The 17377-nt window shown below is 41.3% G+C and overlaps 1 protein-coding gene across 3 annotated transcripts in view; it reads left to right on the top strand.

Moving 5' to 3' along the window:
- Positions 1 to 17377, top strand: part of myo1b (myosin IB) — an 86162-nt gene that overhangs the window by 44946 nt on the left and 23839 nt on the right. For all 3 annotated transcript variants that reach the window (XM_034693485.1, XM_034693483.1, XM_034693484.1), the window contains exons 5-13: positions 1636 to 1740; positions 3080 to 3126; positions 5627 to 5690; positions 8679 to 8777; positions 11014 to 11117; positions 13411 to 13558; positions 14593 to 14711; positions 15297 to 15383; positions 15508 to 15573. In XM_034693485.1, the coding sequence (XP_034549376.1) occupies positions 1636 to 1740; positions 3080 to 3126; positions 5627 to 5690; positions 8679 to 8777; positions 11014 to 11117; positions 13411 to 13558; positions 14593 to 14711; positions 15297 to 15383; positions 15508 to 15573 (839 nt within the window). The remainder of the gene's footprint in view (positions 1 to 1635; positions 1741 to 3079; positions 3127 to 5626; positions 5691 to 8678; positions 8778 to 11013; positions 11118 to 13410; positions 13559 to 14592; positions 14712 to 15296; positions 15384 to 15507; positions 15574 to 17377) is intronic.

Raw genomic sequence — 17377 nt, 5'->3', positions numbered from 1 at the left:
CAGTCACGAAATATCACGTCACTTAAATGTCACGTCACAAAAAGTCACGTCACGAAATGTCACGTCACTTAAATGTCACGTCACGAAATGTCACGTCACGAAATGTCACGTCATGAAATGTCACGACACGAAATGTCACGTTACGAAATGTGATGTCAGTCACGAAATATCACGTCACTTAAATGTCACGTCACAAAACGTCACGTCACAAAATGTAACATGTCACGAAATATCACAATTTGTCATGTCACAAAATGTCACGTCACAAAATCATAAAACATCATATCAGATCATGTTTAAGGCCTTTATGCAGTACTGATCTATCAATTACTGTTTGCATTTGCAGTATTTTTTCATATCCTTGTTTGTTTAGTGTAAATTCTGACACAGTATGTTTCTGTAACTCAGATGTTCTTCCCTTGTTGTTCTTTCACAGAAAACACCAAGAGCAGTCAAGTGTCATAAGCATATAAAATAATATCCCCTGTCCACACTCTTTGACATTGCAGGTTATTAGTGCGACTGTAATATGACAAAAACAGACCTATAACAAGGCAATGAAAAGCAGAGTCAACTTTGTCTGTCTTGTTTTGCATGATTTGCTGGCTTTTGCTCGGCCCCTCTCAACCTCCCGTGGATGTTTAAGACCCCACTCCAAGAATCTGTTCAGCCTTGTCTGGGAGATAAATTTGGATTTCGATAATCTCATTGCCCTGGAAGCTGTCGAGTGGAATAAGGCCATCAAAAAATATGCCCCATCGATATGGGTCATTGGCATTTATGTCTGGCTGGGGCTTTTCTTGTGCTCTGTCTTTCTGTGATTTCTATAGAAGCGAGGAGCTGTGACGAACATTATCACTGGATGCCAGCGCGGCACGCAGACATAACATAGTTCTCTCTGAGACACAGAGACTTTGTTTTGCTACCCTGAGAGATAAAAATGTGAAGATTAAGCAGTGAACACACCTTCCCCCTACCTTTTGCAAAATGTATGAGCATGTTTGGAGCTGTTTGTGTGCCAGGCTCATCAGCAGTCAGTACCAGCAACTACTGTGAAGCTCTTCTCTATCCCCCCTTGGCACATCACACACACATCATCAGTTCTGGGTCACTGTCATCTCACTGGACTGAAGAGGTGATCCTGATGCCAGCAGTCATCTTACAAGACATGTCACTTGTTTCAGTCGGCACACGATGCCTTTTGAGCTCGTGTCCCAATTTTCATCCAGAAAATTATTTCGGGAACACGTTTCGCTCTCATCACATTTCAGCTCGCACATGAAAAGTGGATGAACAGGGATCAGTCCTGACAAGACAGATAAAGTCACGTTCCATCAGAACACACTCTTGGTTCCCAGTGAAGTCTGTAATTAAAATGATGAGAACATGATGCAATAATCATCTCCGTCTAACTAAACAAAGTAGGTCTCCATTATGAGGCCCCTTCCTCTGCTTTGTACCCCAGACTAATGAATGATCCCCACCCTGCTCTGATGGGTGTCAGGGGGGATGAGGTAACTGGGGATTTTATGGGAAATATTATGATGGCGAAGGCACGGTACACTCGCTCCTCAGTCATGTCTCGCAAAGGCTGCGACCTGAATATTTATCTGTGTGTCTGTATGTGTTTTCCAGAGGCCAGTAAGCTGGTGATGTCATATGTGGCAGCGGTGTGTGGGAAGGGCCAGGAGGTGAATAAGGTCAAGGAACAGCTGCTGCAGTCCAATCCCGTGCTGGAGGGTGAGTAAGGGATGTTCACACTCACGCTGCGTCTTAATTTTGGGAGCCGGATCGTCTCAAGTTCACATCTGGAAACTGCAAGGGGACACCGCTTTCAACCTGTTAGCACACATTTAAAGGATCTAGTGATGAGAAAATTAGCTTTATTTTGCCAAAATATGGGTATCATGTAGATTTGTTCTCCTAAACCTCTCTCCCAGAGTTTTTAAATGAGCTGTTTATGAACAAACGCAGTAAGTCAAGAAATAACTTAAAGATATAGCACAGAGACACCAACAAACACGTAAATAAACATAAAAATAACTGCCACAACATTAAACTGATTAGGAAAATAACTCAATTACTTTGTAACACACTCTAGATTTCCTAAACTTCCCTACCCTGCAACACACACCCACACTGTCTCACTCCCACATCTCAGCGCTGGCACAGCAACAGCTGTATTTTAATTGGGGGCAGTGGACAGGAAATGCCCATGAATGATGAAGCTGTATGCCCAGGGTTGAGCTGCTGCAGAAACCCTGCACATCTGCAACAGTTTAGCTCCTGCCGATCTAATTGCCCTCCAGCCAAAAGGAGGGGAGAGGGGAGCACAGTTATCGTGCTACTCATGGTGTGCCCGCCTGACGCTCGCTCTCCGTGACTCTCGGCTTCACTTTCTGTTCTTAATCTTTATTGGTTCCATTCTTTGTCACCCTCCATGCCTTTTCATGTCTTGCTCTGATCCCCCTTCCTTTCTCAACGCTAGAATTAAACACTAATCATCTGTTATCAGCAATTAAGCAGTTGTGCTGGTAGCACTTTGATGCATGACGCATTAATAGCTTTTTAATGTAGGAATGTGGTTAGAAGGGAAATGAGTGGGCCCCGAATTGGAAGCTGGCATTCTGAAATTCATGCACATAACACATGGCTTGCATATGCATGAGTGTTTGTGATGCATTAATGTTGTCACGCACCAAATTTTTGTAGTGGACGATACTTTATAGCATTCAGCTTGTTGTTATTTGTTATTAAAAAAAAAACACACTGGCAGATATTGGAGCCCGTTGATTCCAATGTGTTGTGACAGCAAGGTTCAGTCCTCCCTAAGCCTGGAAAGCTTTGGTGCTTTGCCTAATCCACACAGAATTATGGGGCTTCATCAGTACAAATGGCTTTGACATCCGGCCCCCTTTATGATTGACAGCTAGCTGGAATGAGACAGAATGTTAAGGATCATTTTTCAGGGTTTGAAATATCTGTAAACAAGCTTTGATACATTGACTTTAACTTTATTCTGAATAGATTTGCATACATTTTGCATTGGTTGCTGATTTTTTACCTTCCTCCCTTTCAGCCTTTGGAAATGCCAAAACAGTGAGGAATGACAACTCTTCCAGATTTGTAAGTATCCTCTCCAGAGCTGAGGAACAGCTAGTGTTGTTCGATAAATGGTGTCTTGCATAACAAGGACATATTTGCTGCTGGATATTATGCACAGCTTGCGAGCTTACACTTAGACTATTTTCAACCATTGCATAATTTGCCACCCTCATCCATGTTTTCTCTTGCCTTCAAAATGAGCCCTAAAGTATTTCTTAATTCCCTACTTTTTTTTTGTCCCTCTCTGTATTTTTTTTAATGTCTTAACACATTATGTCTTATTCATGTGCCTGTTAAAGTCTGGCTCTTTATAACTCTAACACTGAGTGTGATCTAAAATGTTACGGTAGCTTATTTTCCTCACTTCTTGCAGGATCAGCTCTCATAAGAGAAATTCTGTCTACTCTCAGGTACCACTGCTTGCTTTAAGCTACAACAAGGCCAATGTTTCCGGTGGACACATATCCTTAATAAGTGATGAAAGTTTGAACCATAGACTGTATAAATAATGGACGTAGTATCCGTGACATCACCTGTCTGTTTCTGAAGCGCTGTTTTGAAGCCAATCGGCGGCAGCAGCCATATTGGAAATGCTGAACTCAACCTAACATCTGTCGAGCTAGTGTGAGGTAAAGAGGCGGTCTTTGAGCCTCCTAGCCAACAGCTACAGTGTTCCTGCCTGTCAATCAAGTCAGCTGTGCCTCTCATAATGGAAAACTCGTAATCTTAATATCTTTGAAATTGCAGCATCATGAAAAAGTTTACCCCTGTACAGTATGTGCCGATCGAGAAATGAACTATCCAGACTACACTCGTTTCTTGTACCAGGCTGTAAACATGTTTATTTCTGCTGTAAAGATCGTCTTCTTTGAATTGGTATGTATGTGGCTTCTGGTACTTCCGGAGCCAGCCTCAAGTGGACACTTTAGAAACTACAGTTTTTAACACTTCCGCATTGGCTTCAATTCTCGCGGCCGGAGGTTGCTGCTTGGCTACAACATAGCCAGTTTTTCCAGTGGACACATGTCCTTAATAAGTGATGCATGTTAGAACAGCAGTCACAGGGGAGTAACAGCCTCCTTCATTTTATAAAAAAGACATGTAATAGGACCGTACCCTACGCCAGCCCACGTTATGCCTCTTACAGCAGAGCCTGCACACTTGATATATTGCTCATGCACATGTTAAAGGACTTTGTAAAAAGCGCTCTGCATACAGCACACATTGCAAGGCCTCTGACCTGCACTGCTCTCCATCAAGTGCAGCGTGTGGGCCCCATGCATGTGCACTTTTTGTCCCAAAGAGAGTGCAATTTCTTCTTTACCTTGCCTTCTCTTCAACTCTCTGTGTGCAGATAATCGCACTTGTTTATTAGTGTAGCTTCAGACAGCTTGTTCCTATGATTACCCAGCCTAGTGTGGTGAGAATGAGCAGGCTGAAACTGTCTGCCGCTGATCTCTATGATAGACCGAGATAGCATCATAAGAATGATTCAGTGTCTGCATGCGTCTTTGTGCAGACAGATACAAATCCAGTCAAAAAGAAAAAGCAGCAGCTCCCAGACAGTGGCAGTGTGAGAGGAGAGGGGTGTGTTTTGCTGCTGTGTCTCCCAAGAGAGCATTCTAGCAGTTTCTGGCACAGTACTTCCAGGGAGGCCTGATGCTGTAGCAGTCAGTTTCCACCCTTATTGCATGATATTACATCACACTACTACCTTTGTTCATGTACATTTTTGTCTCATGAATGTTTATTCAGTCACAACTTCTTCAATCAGAGCGCCAGTTCAGCTGGAGAAGTTTCCAGAATATCAAAACGTCTGATTTGCAATAAACTGTCTGCTTCTTTCGTCTTTCGACTTAATATTTAACAGTTTTAATGGAAACTGGTTTAACATGCCAGTGGCAGCTAGCAGGCCATTTCCCAATGTTTTATTTCCCCTTTCCTTCAATGTTTAATCATCTCACTTCACCAGTCACCCAAATATATGTCACTGCACAGACTTACAGTTGTAACAGAGGATTATAAAGGATTTGACTATTTATAAAGTTAACCTCCAAATACCTGATACACACCCCAGGCCGTCCAACTTAGACTCTAGAGCTCTATCAGTTCAACAGAGACTTATGATTCCAACCGTCACTCCACTTTACTGAGTGTATTTGAGTTTAACTGGAGCCCACTCACCAGTGGAGCTCAGCTGTTTTGGAGGGCCTGCCTGCTATTAATACACTAGAGAGGGGAAAAAATTAAACACACAGGACTCTCTGTTCTAACATCCAAGATTCAGAGAGAAGGAATAGAGCGGGGCCTCATATGGTTTGTTTTAGTTTCCCTGTTCCAGTTATTTCATAGCAGTTTATGATTAGCCGCCAGTGCCGATGCTGTACAGTAACTTGAATGAGTTTGTACAGAGTCCCCCGCTGTGAACTCAACTGAACCTATGAGCTGGGGTATGATTCAAGTCACAGTGTCTATTTATGTTTTATGAGTTCAGTTCTAACGGTTCTGCTTGGATCCACAGGGGAAGTACATGGACATTGAGTTTGACTTCAAAGGAGACCCGCTGGGTGGCGTCATCAGTAACTGTGAGTAGCATTGAGATGTAAATGTGCACCAATCAGCCATAACATTAGGACCACTGACGGATGAAGTGAGCAGCATTGATTACCTCTTTACAGTGTCACCTCTCAGTGGGGGGGTTAGGCAGCAGGTGAACATTTTGTCCTTTAAAGCACGAAAAATGGTCGAGTGTAGGGATGTATGCACCTTTGACAAGGACCAAGCTGTGATGGAGGCAACTAGGTCAGAGCATCTTTAGAACTACAGCTTTTGTTTGATGCTCCTATACGCATGGGGTCAGTACCAAAGAGTGATCCAAGGAAGGAAAACTGGTGAACCAATGGGCTGTCAAGTCTCATTGGGAATGATTGCTGGTCCATGTGGTCTGATCCAACAGAAGAGCTACTGGAGCTGAAACACTTAATGCTGGTTCTGATAGAGAGGTGTCAGAACACAGAGTCCATCACAGTTTGCTGCATATGTGGCTATCCAAATCAGAATCAGAAATACTTTATTTATCCCAGGGAGGGAAATTCAGTGATATATCTGCAGACAGGTCAGGACGTCCATGTTGAACCCTGTCTACCACTGAAAGCTACAATGGACACTCAGGCATGGACTGGACCACGTAGCAATTCAAGAGGGCGGCTTGGAGGAACTCGATAACAAGTTCAAGGTGTTGAATTGGCCTCCAAATTCCCCAAATCTCAATCCAATCGAGCATCCATTGGATGTGCTGGACAACCAAGTCTGATCCCTGGAGACCCAACCTAGCAACTTCCAGGACTGAAGGGACCAGACTCCACGGCACACTTTCAGACGTCTAGTGGAGTCTGTGTCTCATGAAGTCAAGGCTGTTTTGTCCAGACCTGATAAAAGGAGGTGGCGGTTTGAATATATTAGACAGGTGGTCATAATGTAATGCTGATTGGTGTAATTGGAAATATTCTTAAATGTTTCAGTAGACATGTTTTCGGACTCGTTTAAATACCCCCCTTTTCTCCCAGCAACATGACACATGTGTCAGGCAGATACAATGTATCTCCATGTGTCATTATATTTTTTTTACAAAAAATATGTTTTTGGTTGCCCTTAGTGCTGGTCAGTGAGAATTAAAAAAATGCTGGCCAATAAAAAGCATTACAATCTGAAAAAACTGTGTTTTTTTATTTCCTTTTTGGAAATATGAGGTATCAGCCTGACAGCAGCGACATTTGATTATTGAAATCATAAAAGTCTCTGCTATGAAAAGCTATTCAAATACTATATTGCTCAGGTGGAGTTTCATGTTTCATTACTGCTCTATTGAAGCTGGTTTAACCTCCAGGCTTTAAAAAGTGCATCCTTGCATCCACCGACTTTCTCTCCTCACTTCTGGACTCATCTGTTTTGGCTTTATCTCGACTCTGTCCACATTGTTTTGTCTGCGCCCGACTCCCCCGACAGAGGTCACAGAAACAAAGAGAGGAGCTGATGGTCGAGACATAGATGAACCTCTGTCTGCTGGCCTCAGTCAGTCCAACACAAGGGGCTGCCTGTGAGGCAGACCCACTGACATGTGACTGCCTCAGACAGAGCTGGCTGGCTGGCTGGCTGGCTGGCTGGCTAGACAGATGGATGAGGATGCTCTTACAGGGCAAGCCGGGATTGATTTCTTTTCACCTCTCAGTTTATTATATAACTCTAGATATATATCCTTCCAGCCCTCACTGCTTTTTGCAACTGAGGTTAAATCTTTAAGCTAGTTTTTCTTTTTTTTTTGGCAGCCAATCAGCCAAATCCTTGCCTCAGAACATAACAGGATATTGTCCTCGTATTGCTGCTTTAATGTGTGTTTGTTTATCCAAGGGAGAGAACAGAGCACGCAATAAATGCTGTTCAGGGTGATTTACGGCAAAAAAAATTGGGAAGCTTTGGTTTAAAAAAGCAATAATAAGATGACATGACTGTTTGGCGGGACACAATGTGAAAGGTCACTTCAGTCCCCTTAGGATGAGGATATTGAGCGACTCTCTGACAGCAGAAAGAACCGGGAAGAAATGTATTAAAAAAATCTTAAATAGCATGCAGAACTGGAGGAAGCAGCTCTTTGCATCTTTGAGCACAGCTCTGGATTACTGCTGCCAGCCACTCAGTCATGGATGTTGTATTATTGATGTGCTGGCTCTTATCGAATCACTTATGTGATTTGTGGCCAGTGGGGGCCATAGATTCTCATTTGGTCTGATCCACAGCTAACTCTGACAACTTCAGGTCTCTGTGCAGAGCTCTCTACCGAGGTGTTTGCACTGTATCCACAGATGCAGAGCAAAGTGGCACTTCTGTTCTCTCAGCACCCACAGGCGGGTGAGTCAGAGTTTGTGATGTCTAAAAACTGAAAGAGCCATGCGCAGCTCTTTTTCTCTTCTTCTCCTTCTCTTCACTGTAACCATGACCAAGGGAAATGGAGCTCACTGTGGACAACACCCCCCCTCCACAAATACTCTCTTTGATGAACTGTAAAAGTCTCTCAAATAAGTTGTTTTCTAAGCAGCCAAATTGAATGCTATTATCCAGCCAGACTGGCAGTGAAGAGGATCTCAAGCAGCCTCAGATGCTGAGCTCTGCAGTTGGCCTTTAATTAAATCATACTCAGCCTAATGTGGTGAGCAGATGATGGCTCCCCTTTTAATCAGGTACTGTTGCACTTGGTCTGCAGCCCAGAAGAAGGAGCTGACGTTTGGTATCCTTGTGTGGTTTCCTCCTCGTACACTTCCTGTTCTATGTTTATACACACAAATAATTACCGTTATTGGCTCGGTCACCAAGGCAACTGAGATACATACAGTCATACGAACCAGAAACCCCTCGGGGCTCCTCACAGATGTTAGATGTCCTTATACTTCTCAAAGAAGGTCACTTCTATTTACTACTCAAGGACACCTTTCTGAATCACTGCAGAAACAACTCATTTGAACACTACTATGAGGAAATCACTGTGTCATTGTTCCTTTTGTTGTCGTCCACTCTTTTAGATCTGCTGGAGAAGTCACGTGTGGTGAAACAGCCAAGAGGAGAGAGGAACTTCCACGTCTTTTATCAGCTTTTGTCTGGAGCCTCAGATGACACACTTAGTAAGTTGTAAACAAGCTGGAAGTGGGACTTGAAAGGAAGCTTCATTATGATGATGAAATGGTTTGGAAAATAAAATGAAAGGAACCTCAGAAAAAGTTAGTTTAACTCAACCTTCATATGTGCTCTGGACACAAACTCAATCAATCAATCAATCAATCAATCAATCAATTAATGAGACTTTATTTGTAAATCACTTTTCATACAACAATATTGTGACACAAAGTGATGTACATAAAAATAATGATGGAAGTAACAAAATAGAATCAATTAAAAATACAAAAAGACCCCATCACTCCATCCCCAAACTTCTCCAACAATCCATATACAAGGTTAAGAACATGATGCATAAAAAAAGGAAGTTGCTGACAAACAGAGCAAACGTTATCATGACTTTATAATGAGGTATAATAAGATGTTAAAACTTAAAATAGGAAATTAATAATAAACCTCTCAACTTTATTTCTATAGAAACTTTCATACATACAAGCATGCAGCACAAAGTGCTTAACATAAGAACTGAGGGTCAGAAAACAACAGAAATGGTGAAATAATAAAGACAAAAACATAGATGAAATACTTAAAAATAAAAATAAATCAATACAGTAAAATTAATAAATGAGTAAGAGTAGAAAGCAAAATTAAAAATCAGTTCAAGTTAAAAAAAACAAACAGATAAATACCATAAATAAATAGATATATAAATAAGATAAATAAATGTTGTTAAAACAATGATTGTAATAATGCAGTCCAGGGCTAAAAATAGTTTACTCTAAATTAAAAGCCAGATTAAAAAGGTAGGTGTTAAGTTTACATTTAAAAACACTCAGAGAGCTCCCCTTTTAATGTCCAGAGGCAGAGAGTTCTTTAGTTTTGGTGCATAATAATAGAAAGCTCTCTGGCCGGTGCCTGTGTGAGACACACGAGGAACATTTAAACATAAAATGACAGGAGATCAGTGATGTATGAAGGAGCAAGGCTGTTAAGTGCTTTAAAACAAGAACAAGAACTTTACAATCACTTTTAAAAGAAACAGTAAAACTATAAAAGACTGAAAGATTAAACCAGTAAAAGAAGCTAAGATGCTACACTACAAGTAAATACAGCAGAGCAAAACAGAATAAAATATTAAAATGCTGAGAGGTAATTTGTAAAAATGATTGAAATGATATGATCAGATCAAATGAACAACTAAATAGATAATTAGATAATCAACAATAAATAAAATGATTAATAAAATAAGGCAATGCCATTCTTTTAAAACAGACTCAGATTTGAACTAGATAATGTGTAAATAATGTAAGATAGAATAAGGCTTGGTTTAAAGCGAGGCTAAAGATGTAGGTCTTGAGTCTGCTTTTAAAAATGTTCAATAACTACATCTATATTTAGTCTCCTTGGAATAATTTCTAGTCCAAGAATAGATGACTCTCAGCTTACGGGAAGCAATGAATCAACTCACCATATTGTTTTGATTTGGGTGTCCAAGCCCAGACTGGGGTGGTTAACATGGGTAAACCGTTCATAATCTCTTGCTTTGAATTCATATTTTAATTTCCCTTTACTTAATTGCCTTGCAGAGCTGCCAGTATGCCATTCCCTTATGTTACACCATACATACTTATTATCCGGTAGCATTGCAGTTGCACGAACACATGGCTGCTGCATTAATGATCCAATCTTCCTGCCTGACAAACGGCGCAGAGAACAAAGACCAGCCAGGGAAACCTGCTCCCTCTATTTGCTTTTCTATGGACAGAGGGCATTGTTTTTATGTCCTGAACACAGGAGAACAATATAATGGTCATTGACTCTGGAGCACGCACATCAGAGGGGCTTGATTCGTCCGTAGCTAATGCAACCACTAATGAAACCTGACACATGTGCCCACGAGAGGAATAGATTTCTTTGCTTCTAGAGAGGCGGCTTTTAAGGGAGCCATTTGATCCTCCAAAATAATGTTTACTGCAGTATGAAGCAGTGTAGAATTTGTCTTTGCAGTCGTGCTGTTGCGCAAATTTGTTTCAAAGCATGTGTACCATGTATATGAACCTTTGCATCTTCAAGTGATTTTGAGTCTCAAAAAGAACGATTGTTTTTCTGCTTATCAGGTATGTCCCAGCTGTGAGTTTACACTTGTTACGTGCATTGAATGTAAATAAGGCTTAACTTTCCATTAGCTAACCTGCCGTAAACAAATGAAGTTTAAATAGCAACCACATGTTTTGTGTGCCACAGAGAAGCTGAAGCTGGATCGGGACTTCAGCAAGTACAACTACCTGAGCCTGGACTCTGCTGCGGTCAATGGGCTGGATGATGCTGCCAACTTTAGGACAGTCAGAGTGAGTAGATCATAGATATAGAATTGTATTTAACAACGAACATATATTTGTCTGTATTTCAGTAGATTTAAAAAAAACAAAAAAAAACTAAAATAAATGTTGGATGCTGGTGGAAATGATCTAGTTTGAAAAACAAAAACAAAAAAATCTCCTATACAAGTGGTTCCCAAAGTGGGGTCATGATTCCTTTAGGGGGTCACAAAATGCCTTCCAAAAACATAAAGTATTAAAAATTGCATATTCCATCCCTAATTACAAAAATGTAATTTGAAATAGTTAAATTGGAAATAAAACCATGCAAATAAAACATTTGTTATCTGCTTTCAACTTTTGCTTTATTGCCACAAGACCTCTGAGGTGACTTAGCCAGATAAATGATGACATCAGAGCCAGCAGGTTAATTTAAAGCAGCACAGGAAACACAGAAATATGTGCACATAATTAGCCTAAATTCAAAATACTTTATTTATCCCTGGGGGGAAATTAAAGGGCCAGAGAGCAGTGGTATACAAGTGAGGTCAGTAACTCCACAGCAGCAATATGTACAATCTCACATTCACATATATATACATTCATCCCAAAATTGTAATCTAATTAAGATTAGAATAAAATTGAATTAAGAAGTGTGGGGAATGTTCCATGGTTGCTGTTGGATAGAGAATAGATTAAGTAAGGTAAATATATATATCAACAGAGAGTATAAGTAGAATAATACAGGGGTTGAATGAACACAGTGTGTGAATAATTCAAGTATAATGGGGGAAAAGTGTAAACACTGGGTAAAAACTAATACTCATACTAATAATTTTCTACTGATTAGCTAAATGAAATATCTTAGACAAATCCAAAAATGAACAAAATAGAAAAAAAAAGGCCTATTAGTGTTTTCCCTCGGCAGAGAGGGACAGTGGATGTCGCAGGCTGTAAAAGTTAGGGAACCCATGTCCTAAACCACAATGGATGTCACAAGGGGTTGGCACCAACATCCCACAGTCATCATAGATGTGGATGTGCTTGATTGTGGATAGTTATATCACACTCAATTCATCTGAATCCACAACAGAGGGTCCGGTGTCGCTTTGGCTCATGTTTATAATAAATATAAGAGAGTGTTGGTCACAAAAGCTGCAAACCTTTCCGTAGCAGACCCTCTCCAACCTGTTACAAAACCAGGTGAACTTTGTACTGAACCTGGACTTCAAAGTGACCGCCTGAAGTTCAAGGTGTGCATAGATTGAAGACAAGAGGTTCCATGTGCAGCATTTGGCCAAAGTTCAAAAATAGTTCATCTTGTAAAAGAACAGTGGCAGTCGCATGTCTGTGGGGGAAACCCAGCTGCTTCCTTTTCAATAAAAACAAAACCTGTATACAATGGAAGCACTTGTTATTCCCAATGATAGTGACACATAGTATATTGTATCCACACAAGACTATATCTCCTGGACTCCATTGTTTTCTGTCCTGCTCCAGATTCAGCTACTGCGCAAGTCGGGCTGTGATGTCACACTCTACTTGACTTGTTTCCTTGCTTTCTACATCCTGCTTCTCATCACCTCTCACACTGAGTTTTCACAGTATTCCCCACACAGCTGCATTTCACCACAGGAAACACAAGAGGACATTCCCACTGAACAATGAGTCCGACCACATGGCCTTGTCTGTAGTAAAAGACCACAATTCCTCCCTTTAGACATGGCTGTACTATGGTGCAAAGTTTAATGTCAACAAGATGGGAAATAACAGCACATATACACACAGGCAAGGCATACAGAGAGCATACAGCTATTGTGTTTTGCATAAGAATCTTATGTGCTTCACTTCAACTTCTTTGGTTGTCTCGTTTTCAGCTTGGTGCATTGAGACTCAATTTAACATGTTTAAAATTGGGCTCTTATTGCTCATAGTGAAGGACCAGGATGGAGAGATTGCTCTCTTGAATTAAATATAACATAGTGACACAACTAGTTAGCATATTAAATCAGTTCCCTCCTCTTCTTCTTCTTCTTAAACTATCCAAGTGAGCACAAATTGAGGAAGTCAGTCATGAAGAAATGTGTTTACAGAAGTCATTGTCCTTAAATATATGTGTCGCCTTCTTTGCCAAACTTGGTATCAGAATTAGAACACTTCCTACAGTGCTGACAGCAAGCTATGATAATGTTTCAGTATGCCTGAAATGGTGTCACAGACAGTCAGATTCATGGCTGGGTTCCTCTTTTGTAACCCTTGTGTCTGTTTCATAATGATATGCACAACAAGCTGATCAGCGACTCATTTCCTCTTGGCATCCCAGAACGCCATGCAGATCGTGGGCTTCATGGAGGACGAGGTGCAGTCGGTGCTGGAGCTGGTGGCAGCCGTGCTGAAGCTTGGCAACATTGAGTTCAAGCCGGAGTCGCGCTGCAACGGCACTGACGAGAGTCGCATTAAGGACAAAAATGGTAAGATGACCAACATGAAGCAGAGAAATTAAGCTCCCTGTGATACCTTTAGGAACGTCTCACCTGAAATGCATGAAAGATGTGGAAAAGTGACACAGCCATGGACCAATGAGATGCCTTGGTGTTTTTGTCCTGGTTTAAAAAGGGGACTAATTGGGGCGCTGTTGCCCTAGTGGTCTATGCACGTGTCCCATATACAGAAGCAGAGGTCACAGGTTCGATTCCAGCCTCGACCATTTGCTGCATGTCCTCCCCCTCTCTCTGCTCCCCACGTTTCCTGTTTCTCTTCAGCTGTCCTGCCCATTAAAGGCAAAAATGCCCAAAAATATAACAAACAAAAAAAGGGGACTAATTATGACTTTGTTCATTATATCATGTCACATTATATTTGATGATTTAATGGTCATATTTTCACACACCAACCTTTTGCATTGTGTCTTGCTTTGGCCTGATGGTGAGCCACTGCCCCCTCTTGGCTACTCTGCAGTCACCCTCTCCAAACACATATTTGTATTTTCTGATTTGCATGACAAGAACTGTTTGTGTTATCGCCTCCGCAGCTGCTCTCTTTAGGGGAGACGAACATTTACATATTTAACTCCATGGCAGTGGCATGATCCATCATGGTGCGACTCTCGCGGGGAAGTGGGTTGTTTTTCCCATATAAATCACTATTATTATTTCTGTGTATTGCAACACATCTCTCACATTTGAATGTCTCGCTACCCTTTTCTATTTTATTTTGTTCCCCTGAGGTATTTATAAAAATAATTTGCATCACATTATCTTTTTCAAAATAAATGTTCTTCCATTTCCAGCACTTACTGTGTCATCTGATCCTATTTGATTAGTCCACAGAGATTAACACATTGAGTTTGTTAATCACCTTTACTTCTGCTTTCAGAAACAAGGACAAGTCGACATATTTTATTATTTTTCGTCCATCTTTTTTTGTTTGTGTTATGATCATATCTTCTTCCCTGATGCCTCCCGAAATATTCTGCTTACTGTCAGTGCTTTTGTTTGTGTTGCAGATTTGAAGGAGATGTGTGAGCTGCTGGGAATCGAACAATCAGTGCTGGAACGAGCGTTCAGTTACCGCACAGTGGAGGCTAAGCTGGAGAAAGTGTCCACCACCTTGAATGTGGCCCAGGTCAGAGGAGTAGCACTAAATCCGTCTTTCACCAGTTTCACCATTACATATTGGTGCTTCTTGTGTTATCATTAGAACACACGCACACACGCACACCCACACACTCACACACTCAGACACACACTCACTCAGACTCAAGCACTCACTGTGCATAAAAAAAGATTAACGGGGCATTTCTTCCCCTTGACTTGCTCCTCAGGCTGCAGCCTCACATCCATGTCAAGGCTACATGAAAACCTCTCCATTATAGATAAGCTGTATTCCTCCTGGATATTGAAATATAGGTCATGTTTTGGAGGTTACTGAGTTCACTCTGACTGTGAACACAGTGAAGGTGCTGTAAAGCTTGGCCCTCTCAATCGTCTTTTTTTTGAGATTTTTGAATTAAAGCGTTAACCTCACAGAGTCGACCTGTGTGGTTGTGTCCAGGAATAATTTTTTCCACGTTTGCTTTGTTAAGTTTTTTTTTTTACCTTTCTTGGCTGACCTTTCTGACATGCAAAGATACAGTAAAAATAGATTAATGTGTCGTCTGCATGGAGCTTCATTTGCCCATCATTGGCACTAATGTGTGTTCATTTGCAGGCCTACTATGCCAGAGATGCCCTCGCCAAAAATCTCTACAGTCGTTTGTTTAGCTGGCTGGTGACCAGAATCAACGAAAGCATTAAAGTAAGTGATTTCAAGACTATTTAATGTTTAAAGTGTGAAAACTTTGTCATTCATGCTCATTCAAAGTGCCCTTTCAGCTCCCCTCTAGTGTCTTTTTGATTTTGACAACATTGTCTCTCCGCAGGCACAAGCCAAAACTCGTCACAAGGTCATGGGTGTGCTCGACATCTATGGCTTTGAGATATTTGAGGTAAGACAAGCGGCTCATCAAGGCTTCTACCTTTTTTCTCTTGTTGCACAACAAGGACTGACTGTGACCACCCATGGTTTTGTTTCTTACATTTAAAAGGCTTTTGCCCCAGGCTGCTAGCGTGCGTGTTTTGGTACCCATGAGGAGCTTATCAACAAGAACTAAGGGGCTGGTAAAACGCCATTCAGATCAGATTCGTTCAGCGTTATTGCTCCCTGGGGTGAAATTATTTTTGCTGGCAAGGTTATTTCAACACTAAAGGCAGTGTTTCATAGTCCAAAATGGCTACAACAGAAAGGAATTACTCATACAGTTACAACACAGCATACATATAATGTACATGTTACGCTTCTCTGTCCAAGATTTTAAACCGTCAACACTCATTATTTGATACCTTGGCAAAAAAGACATGGTACAGATTACTTATCTACTTATAAACCACAGAAGTGCATGTAATTAAGTACCTGCATGCAAACACATGTGAGTGCACTGTATGGACTAAATAGAAATTACAATAATTGCCTTGCCTTGTTACTCGATGTCCTCATCCCCCCTCCCCCTCATATGTTCATGTGCTTTTCATATCCATATTTCCATATTCCTGCTTGTTCACATCGCTCACTCACAAGTCCTTCTTCTCCCCTCACTGTTGTGTTGTGTCTGGGTCACCAGGATGGAGTAAGTAACACCTGCACCGGCCTGTTTGCTGTGCCAGAGTGCATGCTGTGATCTGAACTTAATTCAGCTCCTCGTTAAAGACGTTGTAGGACTTCTGGCCCGCAGCGTGGCCACACAGCTGAAACGATGCTAAAGACGCCTTTGCATCATTAGAATGACAACTGAACACTCTGTTGCCAGTTTATTACGTATAATCCGCCAAAGCTAACGCAGTGTGGTGATACACTGGCAACTGAGTGTTACGCTGCTGTGTTAAGTGTCTGTCGTTTCTGGAAACAAACAGATAGTTGTTTAAAGGAATAGTTCTTGATACTGCTTATTCCCTTTCTTTTGGAGAGTTACATGAAAAGATAAATAGGCTGTCATAGCCAGTAGCTTAGCTTAGCATAAAGACTGTAAGCGAGAGAACGCCACTTGCCTGGCTCTGTTCCAAAAGAACACTCCGGAGTGTTTCTTGGCAGCACTCAGCATCTTTCTGGAGTTTGCTGGAAGTGACCCAGAGACCAGTGGAGAGGCTGGGAGAGCTAATGCACCTAGTCAAAATGAAGCCTTGTACATGCTGACTTTGCATGTTTTTGCACAGGTTGAACAAAAAGATATGACATGGGAGTCAGTGAGATGTAGAAATGCTGGCAGTTTTTTTTCCCTTTTCAACCATAGACTGTATATAGAATGGACGTCATCTAGCTCGGCTCGAAGTGAGGCAGCCCCAAAAACTGCTCCCCCTAATGGCTGGCTGCAGTATTGGTCAAAAACTCCATCTCCCCCATTCATTTGAATGGGGTTTAGGTCAAACTTTAAAAAATAAATACATGTCGTACAAATGTTTCTCACATCCGTATGCTGTGGTGATATGTAGTTAATTTTTGACAGTTTTGTGTTCAAGGCCTCTTTTTTCTGGAACGTTTCTTTTTCGTTAGTTATTAGAAGTTAAAAAATTGGGTTTACAACTGGTTTCACTTTGATTGACAGCTAATGTAGAGAAAAACTCCATAGGACCTCGAGACGGTACGCTGTAGGGCGGAGCTTATTACCAGGGAAACACACAAATTCCCTTGTGAGCAGACTCTGGCTGCAGAAAATTTACAAGATGGCAGCGTTCTGGAACAGGATATTTTGCCTTCAA

The sequence above is a fragment of the Notolabrus celidotus genome, chromosome 10 (assembly GCF_009762535.1).
Source record: "Notolabrus celidotus isolate fNotCel1 chromosome 10, fNotCel1.pri, whole genome shotgun sequence".
NCBI classification, from domain to species: Eukaryota; Metazoa; Chordata; class Actinopteri; order Labriformes; family Labridae; genus Notolabrus; species Notolabrus celidotus.
This window is presented reverse-complemented; position numbering and strand designations above follow the sequence as displayed.